The 20,755-nt window shown below is 41.2% G+C and overlaps 1 protein-coding gene across 2 annotated transcripts in view; it reads left to right on the top strand.

Moving 5' to 3' along the window:
- Positions 1 to 20,755, top strand: part of gpr107 (G protein-coupled receptor 107) — a 113,084-nt gene that overhangs the window by 55,404 nt on the left and 36,925 nt on the right. For both annotated transcript variants that reach the window (XM_048558914.2, XM_048558915.2), the window contains exons 15-16: positions 6,237 to 6,286; positions 17,170 to 17,253. In XM_048558914.2, the coding sequence (XP_048414871.1) occupies positions 6,237 to 6,286; positions 17,170 to 17,253 (134 nt within the window). The remainder of the gene's footprint in view (positions 1 to 6,236; positions 6,287 to 17,169; positions 17,254 to 20,755) is intronic.

Genomic DNA, 20,755 nt, shown 5'->3' on the forward strand with positions numbered 1-20,755 from the left:
TATGTTCCCTTTCTATTTATCTGCTTAGGTTTCCTTGGGTTGGTGGTGTCATTTCCTGTTATTTAGAACTGTTCTTCTAAAGAACAGGAAATGACATCACCAACCCAAGGAAACCTAAACAGGTAAATAGAAAGCGGGACATAACACCAGCGCTTCACCGGAGGCTCACTGATGATGTTACCTAGAATGGTGATGAAACGTCTGAAAACTAACCTTCCAGCTCAGCGAGCAAACTCACATCCAGAAACTCAACCTGAGCTACAAATCTTCTTAATAACTCACTATGGTCCTTTAATGGGCAGTGCATTGAGTATTGGAGTTAGTAGGTCATGTTTTAGCTGTACAGAACATTGGTTAGGTCACTTTTGGAATACTGCATGTAATTCTGGTCTCCCTGCTATAGGAAGAATATTGTGAAACTTGAAAGGGTTCAGAAAAGATTTGCAAGGATGTTGCCAGAGGTGGAGGGTTTGAGCTCTTGGGAGAGGTTGAATAGGTTGGGGCTGTTTTCCCTGGAGTGTTGGAGACTGAGGGGTCACCTTATAGAAGTTTATAAAATCATGAGGGCATGGTTAGGATGAATAGCCAAGGCCTCTTCCCCAGGCTTGGGGAGTCCAAAACTGGAGGGCATAGGTTTGAAGTGAGAGGAAAGATTTAAAAGTGTCTCAAGGGGTAACTTTTTCATGCAGAAGGTGGTGTGTGTATGGAATGAGCTGCCAGAGGAAATGGTAGAGGCTGGTACAATTAGGACATTCAAAAGGCATCTGGATGGTTATATTGGATAGGAAGGTTTTAGACAAATATGAACCAACTGCTGGCAAAGAGAACTAGATTAATTCAGGATAGTTGGTCAGCAAGGATGAATTGGACTGAGGGGTCTGTTTCTGTGCCGTACATATCTGGTCTCTGACCTGAATGGGAGAATTGCACTGGTAATCAGGCTGCACTATACCGAGCCATGCCAAAAATGTAAATGGTTTACTTAGTTATCAAAGTAGTCAATTTGTTCCTCTTTATTAGTGTTATCCGTGATGAAAGAGACTTCTACCTCATTTCTTCCGTAAATTCTACAGTAACCTCTTATAAGTTTATTCTTACGAGAATGAGAGGCTTTTCAAAGCAGTATATCTAAAGCATTTGGTTCATGACCTATTTTTGGAGATTGCTTAAGTATCTCCTCATCCCAGTACGTCCTCATACACACATGTATAATACCAGTTGTATGAACTTTGTTTCAGAAATGTGGAGACCTTTGTGAATTTGGAGTATTAGTTTTTGGCCTTCCTCTACACTTAGTGTCTGTGTACCTGTGTCTATTTTAGTATTTATCTTTCTTTCATTTATCAAGCAGAGTGAGTACAGGTCAGTAGCTCAACTACATTCTTCTACATCCTGTGTGTTAGTTTACATAAATATCTGTGCAAGTTGTCTGACTGAGAGTCATGACTCCACATCAGACAACTGCGTAAGGGGTTACTCTCATTCAATTTGACCATGTACTGCAGTGGATGCTGATACTAAGGATGCTGGATATTTTTTTGATAGTGGCTTCTTGTTAAGTTCTCCTCGCATGAAATTCACATTAGATATTCATGAATTTTCAATTTAACCAAGAGTACAACAACTCAGTCAAACTTGCTGGATTTACAAACTTGGAATTCCAGTCATTGATGAGTTGGGGTGGTAAATTGCTCTAGAGAAAGCCATGGCATTGAGGGCATTTAGCCTTTTTTAAAATCAAATGCAAATTTTGCCTTCTGCCACAGTGGGATTCAAATCTGGGCTCCCAGAACATTACCTAAGTCTCTGGATTAATGGCCACAAGGCCACTTCCTTGGTGGAGAGTGAAACAAGGAGTGACATGCTCTGTGCCAACATGGATGATTCTGAAAAGCTGTCAGTTCTTCTGATAAACACATCCAAGAAGCCAAGTTGGTTTGTGAGTGTTAATCCACAACCAACGTAGTATGAGGTTAACAAAAACTCCTAGAGATCCTGTAGCATTTTTGTGGTGTGGATCAGGAAAGTACACAAACCGTATGAACAGAAGAAGAAGACAGACAGCTGCCCTTCACATCTCAATTTTGTCTCTAAAACATCAGGCTGATGTTTTTGCATCCTGGCAGCTTGACCAATGAATTGTACGTTATTAGGAACCAAAAAATCAATGACAGTTAAACTGTTATATTATTGAGGCCATCAAATCAGAAGCAGGAATAAATGCAACAGTGGTTGGAGGCAGTGGTTACTAGTTGGTAAAATACAGCTGAAGAGTCTGCTTGAGATATTGTTTTGGTTGTTGCATTTGTTTTGCTCATCATAAAGTATAGTTTCATCAACTTTAAACGAGTCACAGGCTTGTCAAAATAATACTGTGCAAATATTAAGGGGACGTGTTAACCTTAGTCTCCACTTAAACAGTGGTAGTGTCAATTTTGTTTGGTTTGATGTACCAGACAAAAATTCTTCTGGCAGCTCAAACGAAACACAGGCAGCCAAATCAATCAGCCTCCCTATTCTTGTATTTGTAACACAGTAAAATTATCACATTCAATGGCCCTCAAAATTAACCTCAGTAGTTCCTAACCAGAATTTCTGATTATTCAGTACCAGAATTTATGAATAACCAATACCCAGATATCAGATTTATAGCTTTAATAAAAGATTTAACAATTTATTAATAATACAGTGGCTTTATTAAACCACAGGGTAATCTAATTAATGCCTAGGACTTAAACCCAATTTTCTTTGATTCTTGACTCTCTCTCTCTGGCAGACAAACAGAGGTGGTTAAGAGATAAATCAAAACAACAAAATAAATCAGATAAAACTGGCCAGTTAATTTAAGAAGACTGCATGATCCCCATCTCAGGCTTATGGGATTATATCTTGTTTTATTTCTGAACTCATTGTTGCATATAACTAGCTTCCAGTACAATCCGAGGAATATTCGCATAATACTTATAACTGAGATTCTGTTAACTGAACTTTCAGTAAATTGATAATGGGAGGACAATCCGGGAGCAATCAAACCTCCGTGCTGTAGCTTTCACAGGCATAATCCTTTTGACTTGGAATATAGTTAAAAAATCAGTCCAGACTTTGGTTTATCTTTAAAGACATAGAAACTGCAGATGCTGGAATCCAAGTAGACAACCAGGAGATTGGAAGAACACAACAAGCCAGGCAGCATCTGGAGGAAAAGAGCAGTCAATGTTTCGGGTATTGTACTTTTTCAGTCCTGGGGCCCAAGGCCCCAGTTAGCATTCAGCATCTGACACCTGTCTGAGCATAATGCAGCTCCAGAAATGTTATTTTGAACAAGAATAAACCTGTAATTAACTTCCAAACCACAAACGATAAAAAGAAAGAAAAATCAGCAAGGCTGTAACCCCTAGTCTGCTCAGCTTGCTGATATCATTACTACCATAGAACTCGTCCTGCCCTTGATTTAGCGCAAGATTTAAACTACCAACTGATAGCTTTCTGATTTATTGGTGAATAACCTCAGCTCACAGCAAATAGTGAGGGAAAATAAACAGGCTTTATTTAGTCTCAAGGTGTTTTTTTAAAGTAGTAAAACATACACCACCTCCCTTTTCAGAAGTCCAAAGGCATTTGCCTGTCTGATTCACACCCACAAGGTGTTCACCTACTTAGGAACCAGTCACAACGTTGTCATTGACAATGACAAGTTCACAGACCAAGCAAATACTGGTTGCTAGCTGAATCCTTTTCCTATTTCCGTCTCCAACGAAAGTACAGTAAGATAAAAAGATACGGTTTTTACCTAGGGTTCATGCCTAATTGGGTCTGATACGTTGCAGTTTATTTTACAGAAAACTGTAAATCAGTTTGAAAAGTAGGATGCTCAATTGTTTGTTTGCACATGAAGCATTTGAGCAAGTTGGTGGCATGTAGTGTTTGGAACACATTGCATTCAGTGCCCGAATTTGTTGGTTTACATGATGATGCATTGCAGTAAGTACATGTATTCCAAGTGTGTAACTAGTCAAGACTTTAAGTCTCTTTTCTGAAGAAGAGTCCCCACCCGAAACGTTAGCTTTCCTGCTCCTCTGATGCTGCCTGGCCTGCTATGTTCCTCCAGCTCCAGTCTGTGTTATCTCGGACTCTAGCATCGGCAAGTTTTACTATCTCCAAGACTTTAAGTCTGCTTTTTTCAAGTTAGAACTGGATTCTTGCTTTTGACAAAAACATTCTATTAAAGGAATTGCATACTAGCCCAGACTTGCCAGGTTAAATTAAATGGTTAGGATAGTCTGCTTCATTTCTCTGTTGGATTACGTCAAACCTACCCAAGCAAAACATCAGAAAGTATGCTGACAGTTTAAGAAATTCCTGGTTTTGTGCACTTCTCAATTATAATTGACAGTGTGTTTTGGAAACTAACCAGTTCTCTGTTTCTGCAGTTTATTGTACTGTGTTTAGATTCGTAATATTATGCACTTCGTAGAATGCATTGGATAAGTCATTCTTTGTGAATGTAAATGCTGTGTTGTGTTCAAATTATATAGTTCTGAATTTGGGTGTTAAATGTAAGTTTTAAGTATATATCTATCATAGTGTTAATATTTAGCCCCTGATTAAACCATATTTATGACTTTCAGTTTGCAACAAATAAAAGAAATATGTGGCATCTCTACTTCTGTCATACATATTTCACTGGTCTGTTGTGGGAGAAAGGGAATTAGTATTTCCTTGAAAAGGATGAATTTGCAGGGCATTGAGGAGAAAAGCAAAAGAATGGGGCTAATTTTCTTTTTAAGTACTAATGTAGAAATGATGGGCCAAATGGCTACCTTTTGTGATGTTTGATTCTAGACTGTTCCTTGTTCATCTCCTGAAGCTGACAGCACAAGCTGTGTGCAACTCCTCTGGCAACAGAAAGCTACAATACATGTGTGCAAGTCTAAATAGTAAGCATTAATTGGGAGGTGGAGATTGAATTCTTTCTCAGTACAGAAATTTAATGAAGACCTCCTTGTGGCAGGCCATGAATGAAATGAACTAAGTAGCCATTAATGTTTAATGCTGGAATATTCTGCATAAAAGTCTCTATGTATGGTGAACAGCTCAGAGCAGCTCTTCGTTTTCAAATAATGTAAAGAGGCTAAGTACCTGCCGACTTATAACCTGTTAATCATCCTGTCAAAAAGCCGCACCAAGGTTTACCATCTGTGGAACGGAAAATCTGAGATACACTGGCTGACAGGCCATTTGTTTCCTTTTTTCTCTTCTGGATTCCTCATTTGTTGAGTGGAGAAACAAGATATGGTTTACACTCAATACAGCCACACACACAATTACACAAGCATGCTTCTGATGCTCTTTTAACTTAAGGTGTTTGCATTGGTTAAGGTTTTCCTGTATTTGCATAGATTTAGAGCTTGCATTATTTCTTTGTCTTTGATAGTTGCAGCTAGTTCTTCTATGAATAATACTTCTCTGAATTTCCACTTTTGTTCACCTAGGCACTACAGACTCTGTTGCTCTTGCATTATCACACAAATTGAAGTCGTCATTCCGCTATACCCTACCCTATTTTATTCTTTCCCACAGGTGTTGCTCTCCTTGGAGCAAAAGAGATTGAGGGGAGATTTGATTGAGATAATCAACATTATGAAAGGTTTAGATAAGGTAGGCAAAGAAAATATGTTCCCATTAGCTAATTGTGCAATAACTTGGGGACACTGAGATTTTGGACAACAGGTGCAAGGGAAAGGTGTGAGTTTTTTTAATGCGATGTGTGGTCAATGTCTGGACCAGACTGCCTTTGAGGATGAAGGAAGAGGAGAGATCAGTGATTTCATAAGGAAGTTAGATGGACACTTGAGACAATTCAATTTGCAGAGTTACGGGCATAGATTAGGGGAATGGAATGAAATGGATTGAAAAACCAGCCTCCTTATGTTCTGTACTAACTCTGAAACCAAAGAATTCCTTGCCATCTGCCTTCCTTCCTTCTACAATTCATGGGTGTTCAGAATTATCACACCTTTTCTCCTACTTTAGCTAGCTTTAATGATATATTTTGCTTTCAAGCTGGATTTCTTAGAAAACATAATCAAGGCAGAATGGTGGCTGGCAAAACAAACCACGTAAATCAATGGACGTACAAAATGTAAGGAATGTCATGTCAGAACAAGTTTTTTTGCTTTGACTCAGTTAATTCCCGTTAAAATCCTGTTACTTCTTACCCCTCTGTTTTCTTACAGCTGCCATTAACTTGGCGAAACTGAAGCTATTCAGACATTATTATGTTATGGTAAGTTGAAGTTTTTTTTCCTCTTGATACGATCAAAGGGAAACCATGTTGTCAGGGTAAGCAATCGAATAAAAACAGTGCTCCGTGGCCTCAGTGTTTTCTGGGGCAGGAACGATGGTCGGAGAAACCGAGAAATGCAGGGTATTTTTCCAGGTTGCCACTCCAATTGATGATTGTCGCTGCCTGTCAGGAAAAGAAGAATCAAGAATAAGCCACAGCTGATTGATGTTATTAAAATGGAAAGGGTATGAAAAAGATTTACAAGGATTTTACCAAGACTGGAAGGTTTGAATTATAAGCAGATGCTGGATAGGATGGGGCTTTCCCCTCCGGAGCATAGGAGGTTGAGGGGTGACCTTACAGTAGTTTATAAAATAATGAGGGGCATGGATAAGGGTGAATAGCCAAGCACTTTCCCCACAGTTAGGGGAGTCCATAAGTTTAAGGTGAGAGGGTAGGATTTAAAAGGGACCTGGGGGTCAGTTTTTTTCATGCAGAACGTAATGCGTGAACGGAATGAGCTGCCACAGGAAGTGGTAGAAATGGATACAAGTACAACACGTAAAAGACTTTTGTACCAGTACGTGGATGGAAAGGTTTAGAGGGATATGGGCCAAGTGCAAACAAATGGGACTGGTTCAGTTTAGAAAACCTGGTCAGCATGGACGAGTTGGGTCGAAGAGCCTGTTTCCATGCTGTATGCGTCTATTACTCCATGATGAGCAACTAAGTGTAGTTGAGGATGTGATGAGTGGGAGGCTGACTGATCGTGAGGAGTGAGTCATTGGTGGAGAAAGCTGGAATTAGAATTAGGAACATAGTTGGAGGCATTTACAGGGTAGATTGCTGTACCTGGTGGAAACTCTCCTGCTTTTCTTAGCTGTAAAAGCACTTAACCTTTTGGAATCAGTATTTCTTGGTTGCAAGGTTTCCCGTGGCCTGAGAAACCTGAATGACAACAGTAAGAAATTCAAACTTTGTTAAATAATGGCACATAGCCCCTTTAAGAGGTCTCAGTGACCAATGCACCTCTTAAGAACATGTTCATCACCTGTCCCTCATTCCATGTCGATCCAAACTGGAAACAGGTGAATTTAAGGAGAGCTGGATTCTTCTTTGAAATTTTAAACATGTTTAAATAACTTACATTGTTTTCTCGCTTTCTTTTCTGTCTGTCTATCCCTACAACTCAAATCATATACCTTTTTCAGATCACACAATCCCACCAACCCCCAGCTCCAACCTCAAACCTAACATTTATCCCGGTGTTTTAGATCTCAGATCAATTGTTTAGGTCTTTACAAACTTCTGTTTGAGCCAAATGGCCTCAATTTCTTCCTCTAAACGCCCAGCTGTTTCAACACAGTTATATGTATTGTAAGGCAGCTAGATCCCCATGGAATTTGCTTGCTGACCGGGACTGGAATTTATGGTATTTGGGTTACTGTTGCACATTCTAAGCTGCTTTATTTTTGCATCTATTACTGGTGTAATAGTACTACATGTCCGAGTTGTTGGCTTAAAATAGAAACACTAAAAATAGGTACAGAAGTATGCCATACAGCCCTTCGAGCCTACTCTACCATTCGGTACGATTGTGGCTGATCTTTTATCTCAATACCCTGTTGCTACGTTTACATAGAGACATTCGGCCCTTCAAGCCTGCGCCACCATTGTTCACGATCAAGGCTGATTGTCCAACTCAATAGCCTAATCCTGCTTTCTGTCCATAATCTTTGATCTCATTCAACCCGAGGGCTATATCTAGTCACCTCTTGAATACATTCAATGTTTTGGCATCAACTGCTTCCTATGGTAATGAATTCCACAGGCTCACCATGCTTTGGGTGAAGAAATGTCTCCTCATCTCTGTCCTAAGTCAACTACCCCGGATCCTCATACTGTAACCCTAGGTTCTGGACACATCCACCATTGGGAACATCTTCCCTGCGCCTACCCTGTCTAGCCCTGTTAGAATTCTATAAGTATCTTTGAGATTTCCCCCCGACTCATTCATCTGAACTCTAGCGAAAACTATCCCAACCTAGTCAGCCCTGCCATCCCCGGAATCAGCCTGGTAAACCTTCACTGCACTCCCTTGAGAGCAAGAGCATCCTTCCTCAGAAAAGGAGACCAAAACTGTGTGCAGTATTCCAGGTGTGGTCTCACCAAGGCCCTGTGTAACTGCTACAACACATCCCTGTTTCTATTCCCAAAACCACTTGCAATGAAGGCCAACATACAATCTTCCTTCCTTATCATCTGCTACCTGCTGCACCTGCATGCTTACCATCAGCGACTGGTGCACAAGGACACCCAGGTTCCACTGCACGCTTATCTCCCAATTTACAGCCAATCAGGTATTAATCTGCCTTCTAGAGTTTGCTTCCAAAGTGAATAACCTCACATTTACCTAAATCATACTGCATCTGCCAGTGATTTGCCCACTCACCCAACCTTTCGAGATTGTGCTGAAGGATCTCTGCATCATTGTCACAGTTCACCCTCCCTGTAACCTTGGTATCATCTGCAAACTTGGAGATGTTACATTTTGTTCCCCCATCCAAATTATTGACATGTATTATGAATAGCTGGGGTCCCAGCTGCGACCCCTGTGGCACCTCACTAGTTACAGCCTGCCAATTTCAGAAGGACCCATTAATTCCTACTGTTTGTTTCCTCTTTGCCAGCCAGTTTCCCATCTATCTCGATACACTTTCCCCAGTCCCATGCGCTTTAAACTTGCACATTAATCTCTTATTTTCCCCCATGCCTTTTGATTCTTTTGGCCCTGACTACTATTTGAAAAAATTTAATGTTTTGGCCTCAACTACTTTCTCTGGTGTGGCAGAGAATTCCACAGGCACACCACTTTCTTGGTGAAGAAATTTCTCCATATCTCAGTCCTAAATAGCCTACCCTATATCCTTATACTGTGACCGCTGATTCTGGACTCCCCAGTCATCAGGAACATCCTTCCTGTATTTACGTTTTCTGGTCTTGTTACAATTTTATAGGTTTTTATTATGACTCCGATGAATGTAAACCTAAGTAATAAAGTCTCCCTTCATACATCAGCCCTACCATCCCAGGAAGCAGACTGCCATTCTCTCCAAAGCTTTGAAAAATCCATGCTGGATTCTGTCCAATCCTGTCATTCTTTTCCAAATGCTGTGCTATTAAATCTTTCCCTACTACCAATGTCATGCCAAAGAGTCTTTAATTCCCCGTTTACCTCTGCCTCCATTTTTTAAAATATCCTTTTTCAAATAAGGAGACCAAAATGACACACAATACTCCACGTATGATGTCACCAGGTTCTGTACAATTGCTGCATGATATCCCTGTTCTTTCTCAAATCCTTTCACCTTTGAAGGTCAACATAGCATTTGCCGCCTTCACTGCGTGCTGCACCCGCTTCTTATTTTTCCCAAAACCAGTCCAACCTGTCTCTGCCTCCCTAACCGGTTCTTCCTCTCACCCATCCCTTCCTCCCACCCCAAGCCGCACCCCCAGCTACCTACTAACCTCATCCCACCTGCTTGACCTGTCCGTCTTCCCTGGACTGACCTATCCCCTCCCTACCTCCCCACCCACACCTTCTCCACCTATCTTCTTTACTCTCCATCTTCGGTCCGCCTCCCCCTCTCTCCCTATTTATTCCAGTTCCCTCCCCCCATCCCCCTCTCTGATGAAGGGTCTAGGCCCGAAACGTCAGCTTTTGTGCTCCTGAGATGCTGCTTGGCCTGCTGTGTTCATCCAGCCTCACATTTTATTATCTTGGAATCTCCAGCATCTGCAGTTCCCATTATCTCTTATTTTTCAGTGTCTGGTATGCAAGGTCACCCAAGTCTAATTGCGCTTTCCCTTCTCCCAATCTGTCACCAATCAGATAATAATCCACCTTCCTGTTTTGCTCGCAAAGTGGATAAAATCTTCTTTATCCGCATTATGCTTCATCTGCCATGCATTTGTCCACTCACTCAAAATTTGCCAAGTCACACAGAAGTTTATCAGTATCACACTCTGCATCTTCATCACAGCTCACCCTCCTATCCTGCTTTGTGTTGTCTGCAAACTTGGAGGTGTTACATTTTGTTGTCTCTTCTAACTAATTAATTCATCTTATGAATAACTGTAGTCTGAGCACGGATTCCTGCATACCACACTAATCACTCAAATCCATTTATTTCCACTCTTTATTTTATGTCTGCCAACAAGTTCTCTCACCATCTTAATACACTACTTCAAACCCATATGTTTTACTTTTACATGCTAATCTCATATGTGAAACATTATTGAAAATCATCTGGATATCCAACTGCACCACATCTATTATCAACTCTACTAGTTACATCCTTGAAAAACTCCAGATTTGTCAAACAAAACTTCACCTTTGAAAAATCCATGCTGGATTCTGTCCAATCCTGTCATTCTTTTCCAAATGCTGTGCTATTAAATCTTTCCCTACTACCAATGTCATGCCAAAGAGTCTTTAATTCCCCGTTTTCCTCTGCCTCCATTTTTTAAAATATGCAGTTTGTATTAGCTATCCTCCAATCCATTGGAACTTAAGAGTCTTAACTCCATAGTCTGCAGAATCTTGAAGGATGACTGCTAATGCACCCATTATTTCTAGAGCTAATTCTTTAAGTGCTCTGGGATGTAAGTTATTGGTCCCTGGGAATTATTGACCTTTAATTCCATCAATTTTCCCAAAACCATTTCTCCATGAGTACTAATTTCATAAAATTCCTCCGTCTCATTAGGTCCCATGTTTTCCAACATTTCTTGGATATTATTTGTGTCCTGTTTGTGAAGGTCAAACCAAAGCATATGTTTAATTGATATACCATCTCATTGCTCCCCTATTATAACTACTTTGTTTCTGATTGTAAGGGACCAACGTTTGTCTTCTCTAATCTTTTACTCTTCTCATATCTATAGAAGCTTTTACAATCAGTTTGTACATTGTCCACAAGTTTACTCTCATATGATACTGAATGCTTATTAATCAATCTTTTCGACCTCCTTTGGTGAAATCTAAACAATTCCCAATCTTCAGGTCTGCCTTTTTTTCGTCATTTTGTATTTCCCTTCCTTGGATCTAATACTAACCCTAATTTCCCTTTTATTAGCTATAGTCAGCCCATCTTGCCACTTTATTTTTACGTCGGACAGAAACAAACAATTATCGCAGTTTGTCCATGTGCTCTTTAAATGTTAGGCAATGACAAACCTCCGCCGCCCCTAGAAATAACACTCCCCAGTTTATCATTGCCAGCTCACACCTCACCCATCCCAGTTTCCTTTTTTGTGATTCAGGACTCTAGTCTCAGAATTATCCGTATCACCCTCCATCTTAAGGAAGAATTCTATTGTATTATGGTAATACTTCTTTTTCGATTCCTCCCACTTCCTACAGACAAAGGGGTGGCCATGGCTACCCGCATGGGCCCAAGCTATGCCTGTCTCTTTGTAGGTTACGTGGAACAGCCCCTCTTCCGCACCTACACTACACCCACCTCATGCTCTCACGAAGAGATCGAACAGTTCATCCACTTCACCAACACCTTCCACCCTAACCTCAGGTTCACCTGGACTATCTCTAACTCCTCCCTCAACTTCCTGGACCTCTCTGCCTCCATCTCAGGCGACCACCTAGAAACCGATATCTATTTCAAGCCCACTGACTCCCACAGCTACCTAGAATACACCTCCTCCCACCCACCCTCCTGCAAAAATGCCATCCCCTATTCCTAATAACTTGGTCTCCGCCGCATCTGTTCCCAGGATGAGGCATTCTACTCCCGTACACCTCCGATGTCCTTGTTTTTCAAGGACCGCAACATCCCCAAGCAGTGATCGAGAACGCCCTCGACCATGTCTCCTGCATTTCCTGCAACTCATCCCTCACGCCCCGTCCCCACAATAACCACCAAAAGAGAATCCCCCTCACCCTCGTGTACCACCCCACCAACCTCCGGATCCAACGCATCATCCTCCGACACTTCCGCCATCTGCGATCTCACCACACCACCAAAGACATTTTTCCATCCCCACCCTTGTCTGCTTTCCGAGGGGCCAGTCTCTCCGTGACTCCCTTGTCCGCTCCACACTCCCCTCCAACCCCACCACACCTGGCTCTTTCCCCTCCACCACAGCAAGTGCTACACATGCCCCCATCCCTCCGCCCTCGCCCCCATCCCTCCGCCCTCGCCCCCATCCCTGGCCCAAAGAAGACTTTCCAAATCAAGTAGATATTCACCTGCACATCTGCCAATGTGGTATACTGCATCCGCCTTACCCGTTATGGCTACCTCTACGTTGGGGAAACCAAGCGGACGCTTGGGGACCGCTTTGCAGAACACCTCCGCTCGGTTCGCAATAAACAACTACACCTCCCAGTCGTGAACCATTTCAACTCCCCTCCCATTCTTTAGACAACATGTCCGTCCTGGGCCTCCTGCAGTGCCACAACGATGCCTCCCGAAGGTTGCAGGAACAGCAACTCATATTCCGCTTAGGAACCCTGCAGCCCAATGGTATTAATGTGGATATGACAAGCTTCAAAATTTCCCCTCCCTCCACTGCATCCCAAAACCAGCCCAGCTCGTCCCCGCCTGCCTAACCTGTTCTTCCTCTCACCCAGCCTCTCTTCCCACCTCAAGCCACACCCCCACTTCCTACCTACTAACCTCATCCCGCCCCCTTGACCTGTCCATCCTCCCCGGACTGACCTGTCCCCTCGCTACCTCCCCGCCTACAGTCACCTCTACTGGCTCCAATCCCGCCTCTTTAACTTGTCTGTCTCCTCTCCACCTATCTTCTCCTCTATCCATCTTCGATCTGCCTCCCCCTCTACCTCTATTTGTTTCAGAACTATCTTCCCCCTCCCCCATTTCTAATGAAGGGTCTAGACCCAAAGCATCAGCTTTCCTGCTCCTAAGATGCTGCTTGCCTGCTGTGTTCATCCAGCTTCACACTTTGTTATATCTGTCGTATTATGGTCATTTTTCTCAGGAGGCCCTACACAGGCAAATTGTGAATTTCTTTCTCATGAGACAATGTCCAGTTTCTAGTTGCCACTTCAATGTAATGGCCTAGAAAACCATACTATGTGCACTACAGGGATTCCTCTTACTGGTATTTTTACTGATTTGATTTGCTCGATCTGTACGCAGATTAAATTACTCATAATTATAGCTACCTGTATTGCTTGTGTTTCTAATTACCTGTTTAATGGCTTCCACAACATTGCCACTACAGTTTGAGGGTCTGTATACAATCCCTGCTATAGTTTTCTGGCCCTTAGCATTTCTAAACTCTTCCCATATAGATTCCACTTCACCAGAGCTAATATCCTTCCTCACTGTTGCATTATTGCTCTTTAACCAGCAATGCTATGCCACCTCCCTTTTTGTCTGACCTTCATGAAAACTGAATATCCCTCAAGCTAGAAGTCCTGGAATGTGGGAATGACATTCAGTCCCCTCTCTGGACCCCTGCAGTCATATTTCAACTAATCCAAGCTATTTGCATTATTATTTCATCGTTTTGCCAATGCACTGTGCATTAAGACACACAACCTTGAGGCTTGTTTTTTAACATTCTTTGTCATAGAATCATAGACTCCCTACATGTTGGAAGCAGGCCATTCAGACTGTCAAATCCATACTGACCCTCCGAAGAGACCCAGACCCCACCCCCGCACTTTATCCTTGTAATCCTGAGTTTCCTGTGGCTAATTCATCTAGCCTACACATCTCTGGACACTATGAGCAATTTTGCATGGACAATCCACTTAAACTGCAGATCTTTGGAGTACCCAGAAGAAACAAATGCAGACACAGGAGAATGTGCAAACTCTCCACAGATAGTTGTTTATGGGTGGAATTGATACTGAGTTCCTGGCACTGTGAGGTAGCAGTGCTACCTGCTGATCCACTGTGCCACCCCTTAGACTTACTTGCATGATTTTCCTCTGTGGCCCCTTTTGATTTCTACCCTTCAATTCTCTGCTTATCACTTTTCTTATTTCCTATTCTGTTTTGTTTTTGGCCTGTTTTGCTCTCTCTGTTTCTTTGCATAGATCTCCAACTCCTTACCATTTTAATGCAAACTTTTCCCAAGGACGTCAATTCACGTTCTGACCAACTGCAAATCATCCAACTTGTCTTGGTCCCAATGTCCCAGGAATCCTTCTCCATCACATTATCTCTCCAGCCATGTATTCATCTAATACATCCTGTTATTTCTGCTTTGACTGGCACAAGGCACTGACAGCAGTCCTAAGATCCGTACCTTTTGAGGTCCTAGTTTTTAACTTGCTTCCTAACTCCATATATTCTACTTTTAGGAACTCATCCTTCTTTTTTTGCCTGACTATGTTCTTGGTACCATTACGTACCATGGCCACTGGCTGTTCACCTTAGAATGTACTGGAGCCACTCCAATACATCCTTGACTCTGGCACCTCACTGGCAACATACCATTCTGTAGCCTATTCCAGTCCACAGAAGCTTTGATTTCCTTTACAATTTTGGTAAAACAAACAAGGACAGGACTTGTACAGTTAATGGTAGGCCCTGGGTAATGTTGTTGAATAGAGAGACCTAAGAGTTCAGGTACATAACTCTTTGAAAGTTGTGTTACAGGTAGACAGGGTGATTAAGAAGGTGTTTGGTATGCTTGCCTTCATTGCTTAGGCCATCAGACAATCAGACCCAGGATTGAGATGTATGCTACGGTTATGCAGGACATTGAGGTCCGTTTTGGAGTATTGCGTGCAGTTCTGGTCGCACTGTTATAGGAAGGATAGTATTAAATTGGAGAGGGTTCAGAAATGATTTACAAGGATATTGCAGGTTCCGGAGGATTTCACTTAAAAGGAGGGGTTGGATGGGCTGGGACTTTTTTCACTGGAGTAGAAATGTGAAATCATGAGGGGCAGAGGTAAGGTGAACTGAAAAGGTCTTTTTCCTAAACTGAGTGAGTTCAAAGCTAGGTGACATTTTTTAAGATGGGGGGAGAAAGGTTTAAGGGGAACCTGTGGGGCAACTTTTTCATGCAAAGGGTTAATAATATGTGGAATGAATTGCCAGAGGTAGCTGCAGTTACAGTAACGTCATTTAAAAGACATTTGGACAGGTACATGAATAAGTTTGGAGGGATGTGGGCCAAATGCAGGCAAGTGGGACTAGTTTAGTTTGGAAAACTTGGCCTGCATGGACTAGTTGGACCGAAGTATCTGCTTCTGTGCTGTATTACTATGATTGAATCCCCTATTTCTATGGCCTTCCTATGCGTATTCCTCCTTTGGTGTGCAGCTGGGCCAACTCTGGTGAAACAAATTTGGCTGTTGTTACGTTCCCCGGAGAGTCCATCCCCGGAACTGTATCCAAAGCAGTACATCTGTTTTGCAGGGGAGTAGCCACGATGCCTGCCTCGCCCTCTTTCTCTGCCTGGTGGTCTTCATTCCCTCCCTGCCTGTGGAGTGTTAAACTACACAGTCACCACTTCTATATGCTGTCCACAATGCTCTAAGCCTCACAGATGCTCCACCAGTGTCCCCAGACACTGCTTCAGCTTTGAAACTTGGACTTTCAGGAACTGCAGCCAGAGACATTTCCTGCACACATTCTGGCCCCTAGCGCCAACTTTCCATATAGGGTTCTGTGCCTTTTAATCCGCACATTTCAATTGCCCTAAAAGTCAAATAATATGAATTACTCTTGTGTTCTTCTTCCCTGAGATGCTGTACTATTGCCCTTACAAACTTTAAACCCAAAATGAAGACCTTACAGTCTATAAGTGATGAAAATAGGACGTGTGCCCATCCAACCTTACTCATCCCCACAGCTGCTATAAACTCTCTATATAAGTTCTGTTAGACTGATAATAAAATGTGTTTTAATTAACTAATTCTATGAAGCTCAATAAGCCCAATCCAAGTATAAATGTCCGCATCTTTGTTTCTCTGGAGGTTTTACCCATTAAATAGATTTCTGAACCAAGAAGACTGGTTTGAGAGCTTAATAGGATTTTAAAAATTGTGACCTTTAATTCACTTTCCATCTTTTAAGTTGCTTTGCAGGAATAAAGAGCTTCAAGTATAATGAAAAAAGAACGTTGCTCCGGTGAAAATGGATCTTTGTATGTTAGATAACAGTGTATACCAGGTTAGGGTCCAGTTGGTTTACCATTCTTAATTTGTCTGATAGGTTACACCCTTTTTATCTTCCCTCACTCAAAAGGATACATTCACAATGGAAATCTTCAGAGGCATCAGTTTAACAATATCACATTCAAGTAATTGTCCTTGACAATTGAATCTCAAAATGTCAGCAGTGTACTCAACCATGAACTTTGCTTATTTTCTAAATAACGACTACCCGTGTGCTGTCTTCAGTTGGGGACTACTGGGGTAATAAGCAGGAGCAGGTGTTTAACTGATCTTATTTCGACTTAGCACTCAGGTACTACAGTCTATTCTAGTAGCTGCCCTACCTGCCCAACTGAAATCAACTATTTCCCCATTGAACTGAGTTCACATTTAGAGTGATGAGTTTCGAAGGACACAGCTGTAAAGCTGTAAAACTGTAAACTGGGCAATGCATTCAGCAACTAACACAGTAACTCTAGTACCTAATTAAACTTTTAATGTTTTGAATCGAGATCCCATACATCAGATGTTTAAATTATTAATTTCAGAGAATCCCATAACTCATTTCTTTGGTATTTCTGTGGTACCCCATTTTATCATAATAGTTCCCACTAGGTCATTTAAGTGATAAATAGCATTTAAATGAGGAATGCATTCAGCTAGGTTTATCTGTCATGGTGATATTCTTTAAATGCAAATTTGCTTCTTTGTGTTTCAGATCGTATGTTACATTTATTTTACACGGATCATAGCAATTCTGATCAAAATCATTGTGCCTTTCCAGTGGAAATGGCTCTATCAGGTGAGTATACTCACCATTTATTTATTTATTGTAATCTTGCTGTAATCTGTGCAAAAATAAAGATAACTTAGTCCTAGAGTTCTAATTCAATTAAAATCTAGAAAATTGATTAGTTTTGTAATACTGTACAGGATTTTGATTGTGTCAAGAGAGAAAGGAAATGTGAAGAAAGTGGTGATATCATATTGTGTCTTGCTGCTGTTTTGAAAGATGATTACAGCACATCTGGCCAATTTTTATCCATCCAGAAACAGCCTAAAAAGCAAATAGAGTAATATTCAATTCTTTATTCAATGATCTCAGACGTTCTTGGATTTGCATGTCTATCCATTCCATTTATTGAATGCTCTGCGTGATAACACTTATTGCTAATGCACGTGTTAAATTTGATTTTTATTAGTTTGAATCCCTTTTTTTCATATTCGCTATCTAGATTCACCTCTCTCATAAATAAAACAAAAAATTGTGGGTATTGGAGATATAAAAAAAAAACACAAAACCAAAATTTACTGGAAAAGCTCAACAGATCTGGCAACCTTTGTGGAGAGAAATCAGAATTGGGTCCCATGACCATATTTCTGAAGTAACTTAATCTAACTGTTTTCTCCCATAGACTTGCTGACTTTCTCCAGTAATTTCCACTTTCGTTTGTTTTACCTTTTCCGTAATTTTTTGTTGTTTCTTATATTCAGCAAGGTTATTCCCAGCCAACTTCCTATCAAGACTTAAGAGTCTACATTTTTCCAAATAACTCAGACCCTTGACACAGAGAGACCAGCTCAGAGATCTTTGTGCTGCCTACAGTTTTTCTTCTGTGTTTTGTTGACTGAATTGGATAGGATATTCATGAAGGGTCATTGGACCCGAAACATCGACTCTGATCTTTTCTTCACAGATGCTGCCAGACCCGCTGAGCTTCCACCAACTTCTGTTTTTGTTCCTGCTTTACAGCATCCGCAGTTCTTTCAGTTTTTATTAGGGTATTCACGGTGTCTGACTAGAGGACTGTCAGTTTTGATTTATTTTTAATCAACCTGTTCAGAATTGTTATCACACATTTCTGGAGCAGGTGGAAAGTGAACTCAGCCCTTCTGACTCAGAGGCAGGAATACTGTCACTATATCACAAGAGACCCATACTTGTCAGTTTTGATTGCACCTTCCTTGGCTGTGTTCTGGTGATATCGTTCAGTTTCGTTTGGCTCGTTTGATTAATTGCTGGCCATGTTGAATCCATGAAGATTGAGATATTTTTCACCTCCTTCATTGGTTATTGTGGTACTGTTCATGAAGTACATTTTTTTTGTCCAGTTTGCCATCCTAGGTGATGACTTTACACTTTTCAATTTTAAAATTAATTTGCCAGTTTATATAATTTATAAACTCGTTCTCTGATTTCTGGGCAGTCTTCCCTGGTCTGGTGGTCCAAGACAGTAGTTCTGAAGGGGTCCAAGTCCCACCTGCTCCAAATGTATGTAATAACAGCTCTGAACATATTGATTGGAAAATATCAAAAACAAAAATGTTATTAAAAAACTGTTACATGATATTGTTTGGAGTAATTATGCAGTAACACACCATTGAAACTGGAATGCATTTCTGTTGTAGAAAGAGAAACCTTTTTTGAATATTAAACTAATTAAATGTCCTATCATAATTAGATTAATTTAAAATCAGCCCTTAAATAATGATTTTCTATATCACTAGTTCTGTAGGATCTACTCATTTTACTGAAAGCAGTGTCTTTCTGAATTTAATTAAATTTATTTCTGATGGTACATTTAATTACAAAATTAGCTTTCCGTTATAACTGATATTTCTCACTGGGACAAAGTAACATGTTCTGTTTTATGAGACTGTTGGAACCTGTAGTGCACCTTCAAAGGGGCAAAAACCTTTTCATTCGGGAGACTATCATGACTTTGCTGAGTTTACAGATTCCTCGATAACAGAAGTGCAAGTCATGAATGTCCTGTTCATTCTTCGAATTCCCACTGTATATCTCTCATGGCATTGTGCCATTCTTCCAGCTGTCCAATTTCCCCTAAATGAAATACCTTTCTTTGATTTTTTTTTTGTTTGAAGAGTCAGGTGTTTTCTACAATTATCTTGCCAAATTCACAATTTGGGACTGGTTTGCCCACCCTTTTAAATTAAGAGGTTGGACAACCTAGTCCCAGGCCAGTGCTGAAATAATCGTAATGGAGGCAGCTCCAATAGTATCACAAAACATATGATTGAAGTTCAGTAAAAGTCACGCCCTAAAGATGCTTCTCAATCTTATAGCTTAGAGGGCACAACATTGGGGAAGAAGGAAAAAAATATCAGCATCTGGCACCTGGTTGTGATGGGGTCTTCTTTAGGTAAACATCTCTTCTAATAATAGCCTACGGGGCTTGCTGGTAGTAGATTTTTAAAAAATTGTCTCCAAGGATGTGGACATCTCTGGGTAGTCAGTATTTATTGCTTGTCCCTATTTGGCCCTGAGAATGTGGTGATTGGCTGCCTCCTTGAATGCAGTCTATGTGCTGTAGGTAGACCCACAATGATGTTAAGGAGGGAATTCAAAATTTTGACAAATCAACACAGAAGGAGCTGCAGTATATTTCCAAGTCAGGATAGTGAGTGGCTTGGACGGGAACTTGCAGGTGATGGGTGTTTTCGTGTGTCTGCTGCCCTTAGATGGTAGGGGTCATGGGTTTAGAAAGTCCTGTCTAAGGACCTTGGTGAATTTCTGTAGCACATCTGGTAGACAATGCATATTGCTGATAGTGAACGTCAGTGGTGGAGGGAGTGGATCTAGTGCCAGTCAAATGAGTTGCTTTGTCCTCTATGATGTCAAGCTTCTTGAGTATTATTGCCGCTGCGCTAATCCAGGCAAGTGAGTGTATTCCATCACACTCCTGACTTGTGCCTTATAGATGATTGACAGGCTTTGGATGTGAGTTTACTCACTTTAGTTTTTCTTGCCTCTGACCTGATCTTGTAGCCACACTATTAATGTGGTGAGAACAGTTGAGTTTCTGGTCAACAGTAACTCCGATGATGTTGTTCGGGGATTCAGTGATGATGACAAGGGCTGATGGTGAGGTTGTCTCATATTAGCGATGGTCATTGCTTGCTGTTGCTGTGGCGTGAATGTTAATTATTACTTGCCACTTGTCAGTCCAAGCCTGGATATTGTCCAGATCTTGTTGTATTTGAATATGGACTATTTCCGTATATAAGGAGCCATGGACTATTTCAATATACAAGGAACATTGTGTAATCATCGGCAAACACCCCCTTTCTGACTTTATGACTTCATTGATGAAGCAGCTGAAAATGGTTGGCCAGAGGACACTACTCTGAGGAGCTGCTGCAGGCGTGCCCTGCAACTGAGATAACTGACTTCCAACAACCACAATCATCTTTCTGTGAAGTAATAACCACTAATAAGCCCATAAGACCGTAAGGTTTAGAAGCAAATTAGATCATTTGGCCCATCAAGATTGCTCCATCAT

This window comes from Stegostoma tigrinum, chromosome 29 (genome assembly GCF_030684315.1).
Source record: "Stegostoma tigrinum isolate sSteTig4 chromosome 29, sSteTig4.hap1, whole genome shotgun sequence".
Lineage (NCBI taxonomy): Eukaryota > Metazoa > Chordata > Chondrichthyes > Orectolobiformes > Stegostomatidae > Stegostoma > Stegostoma tigrinum.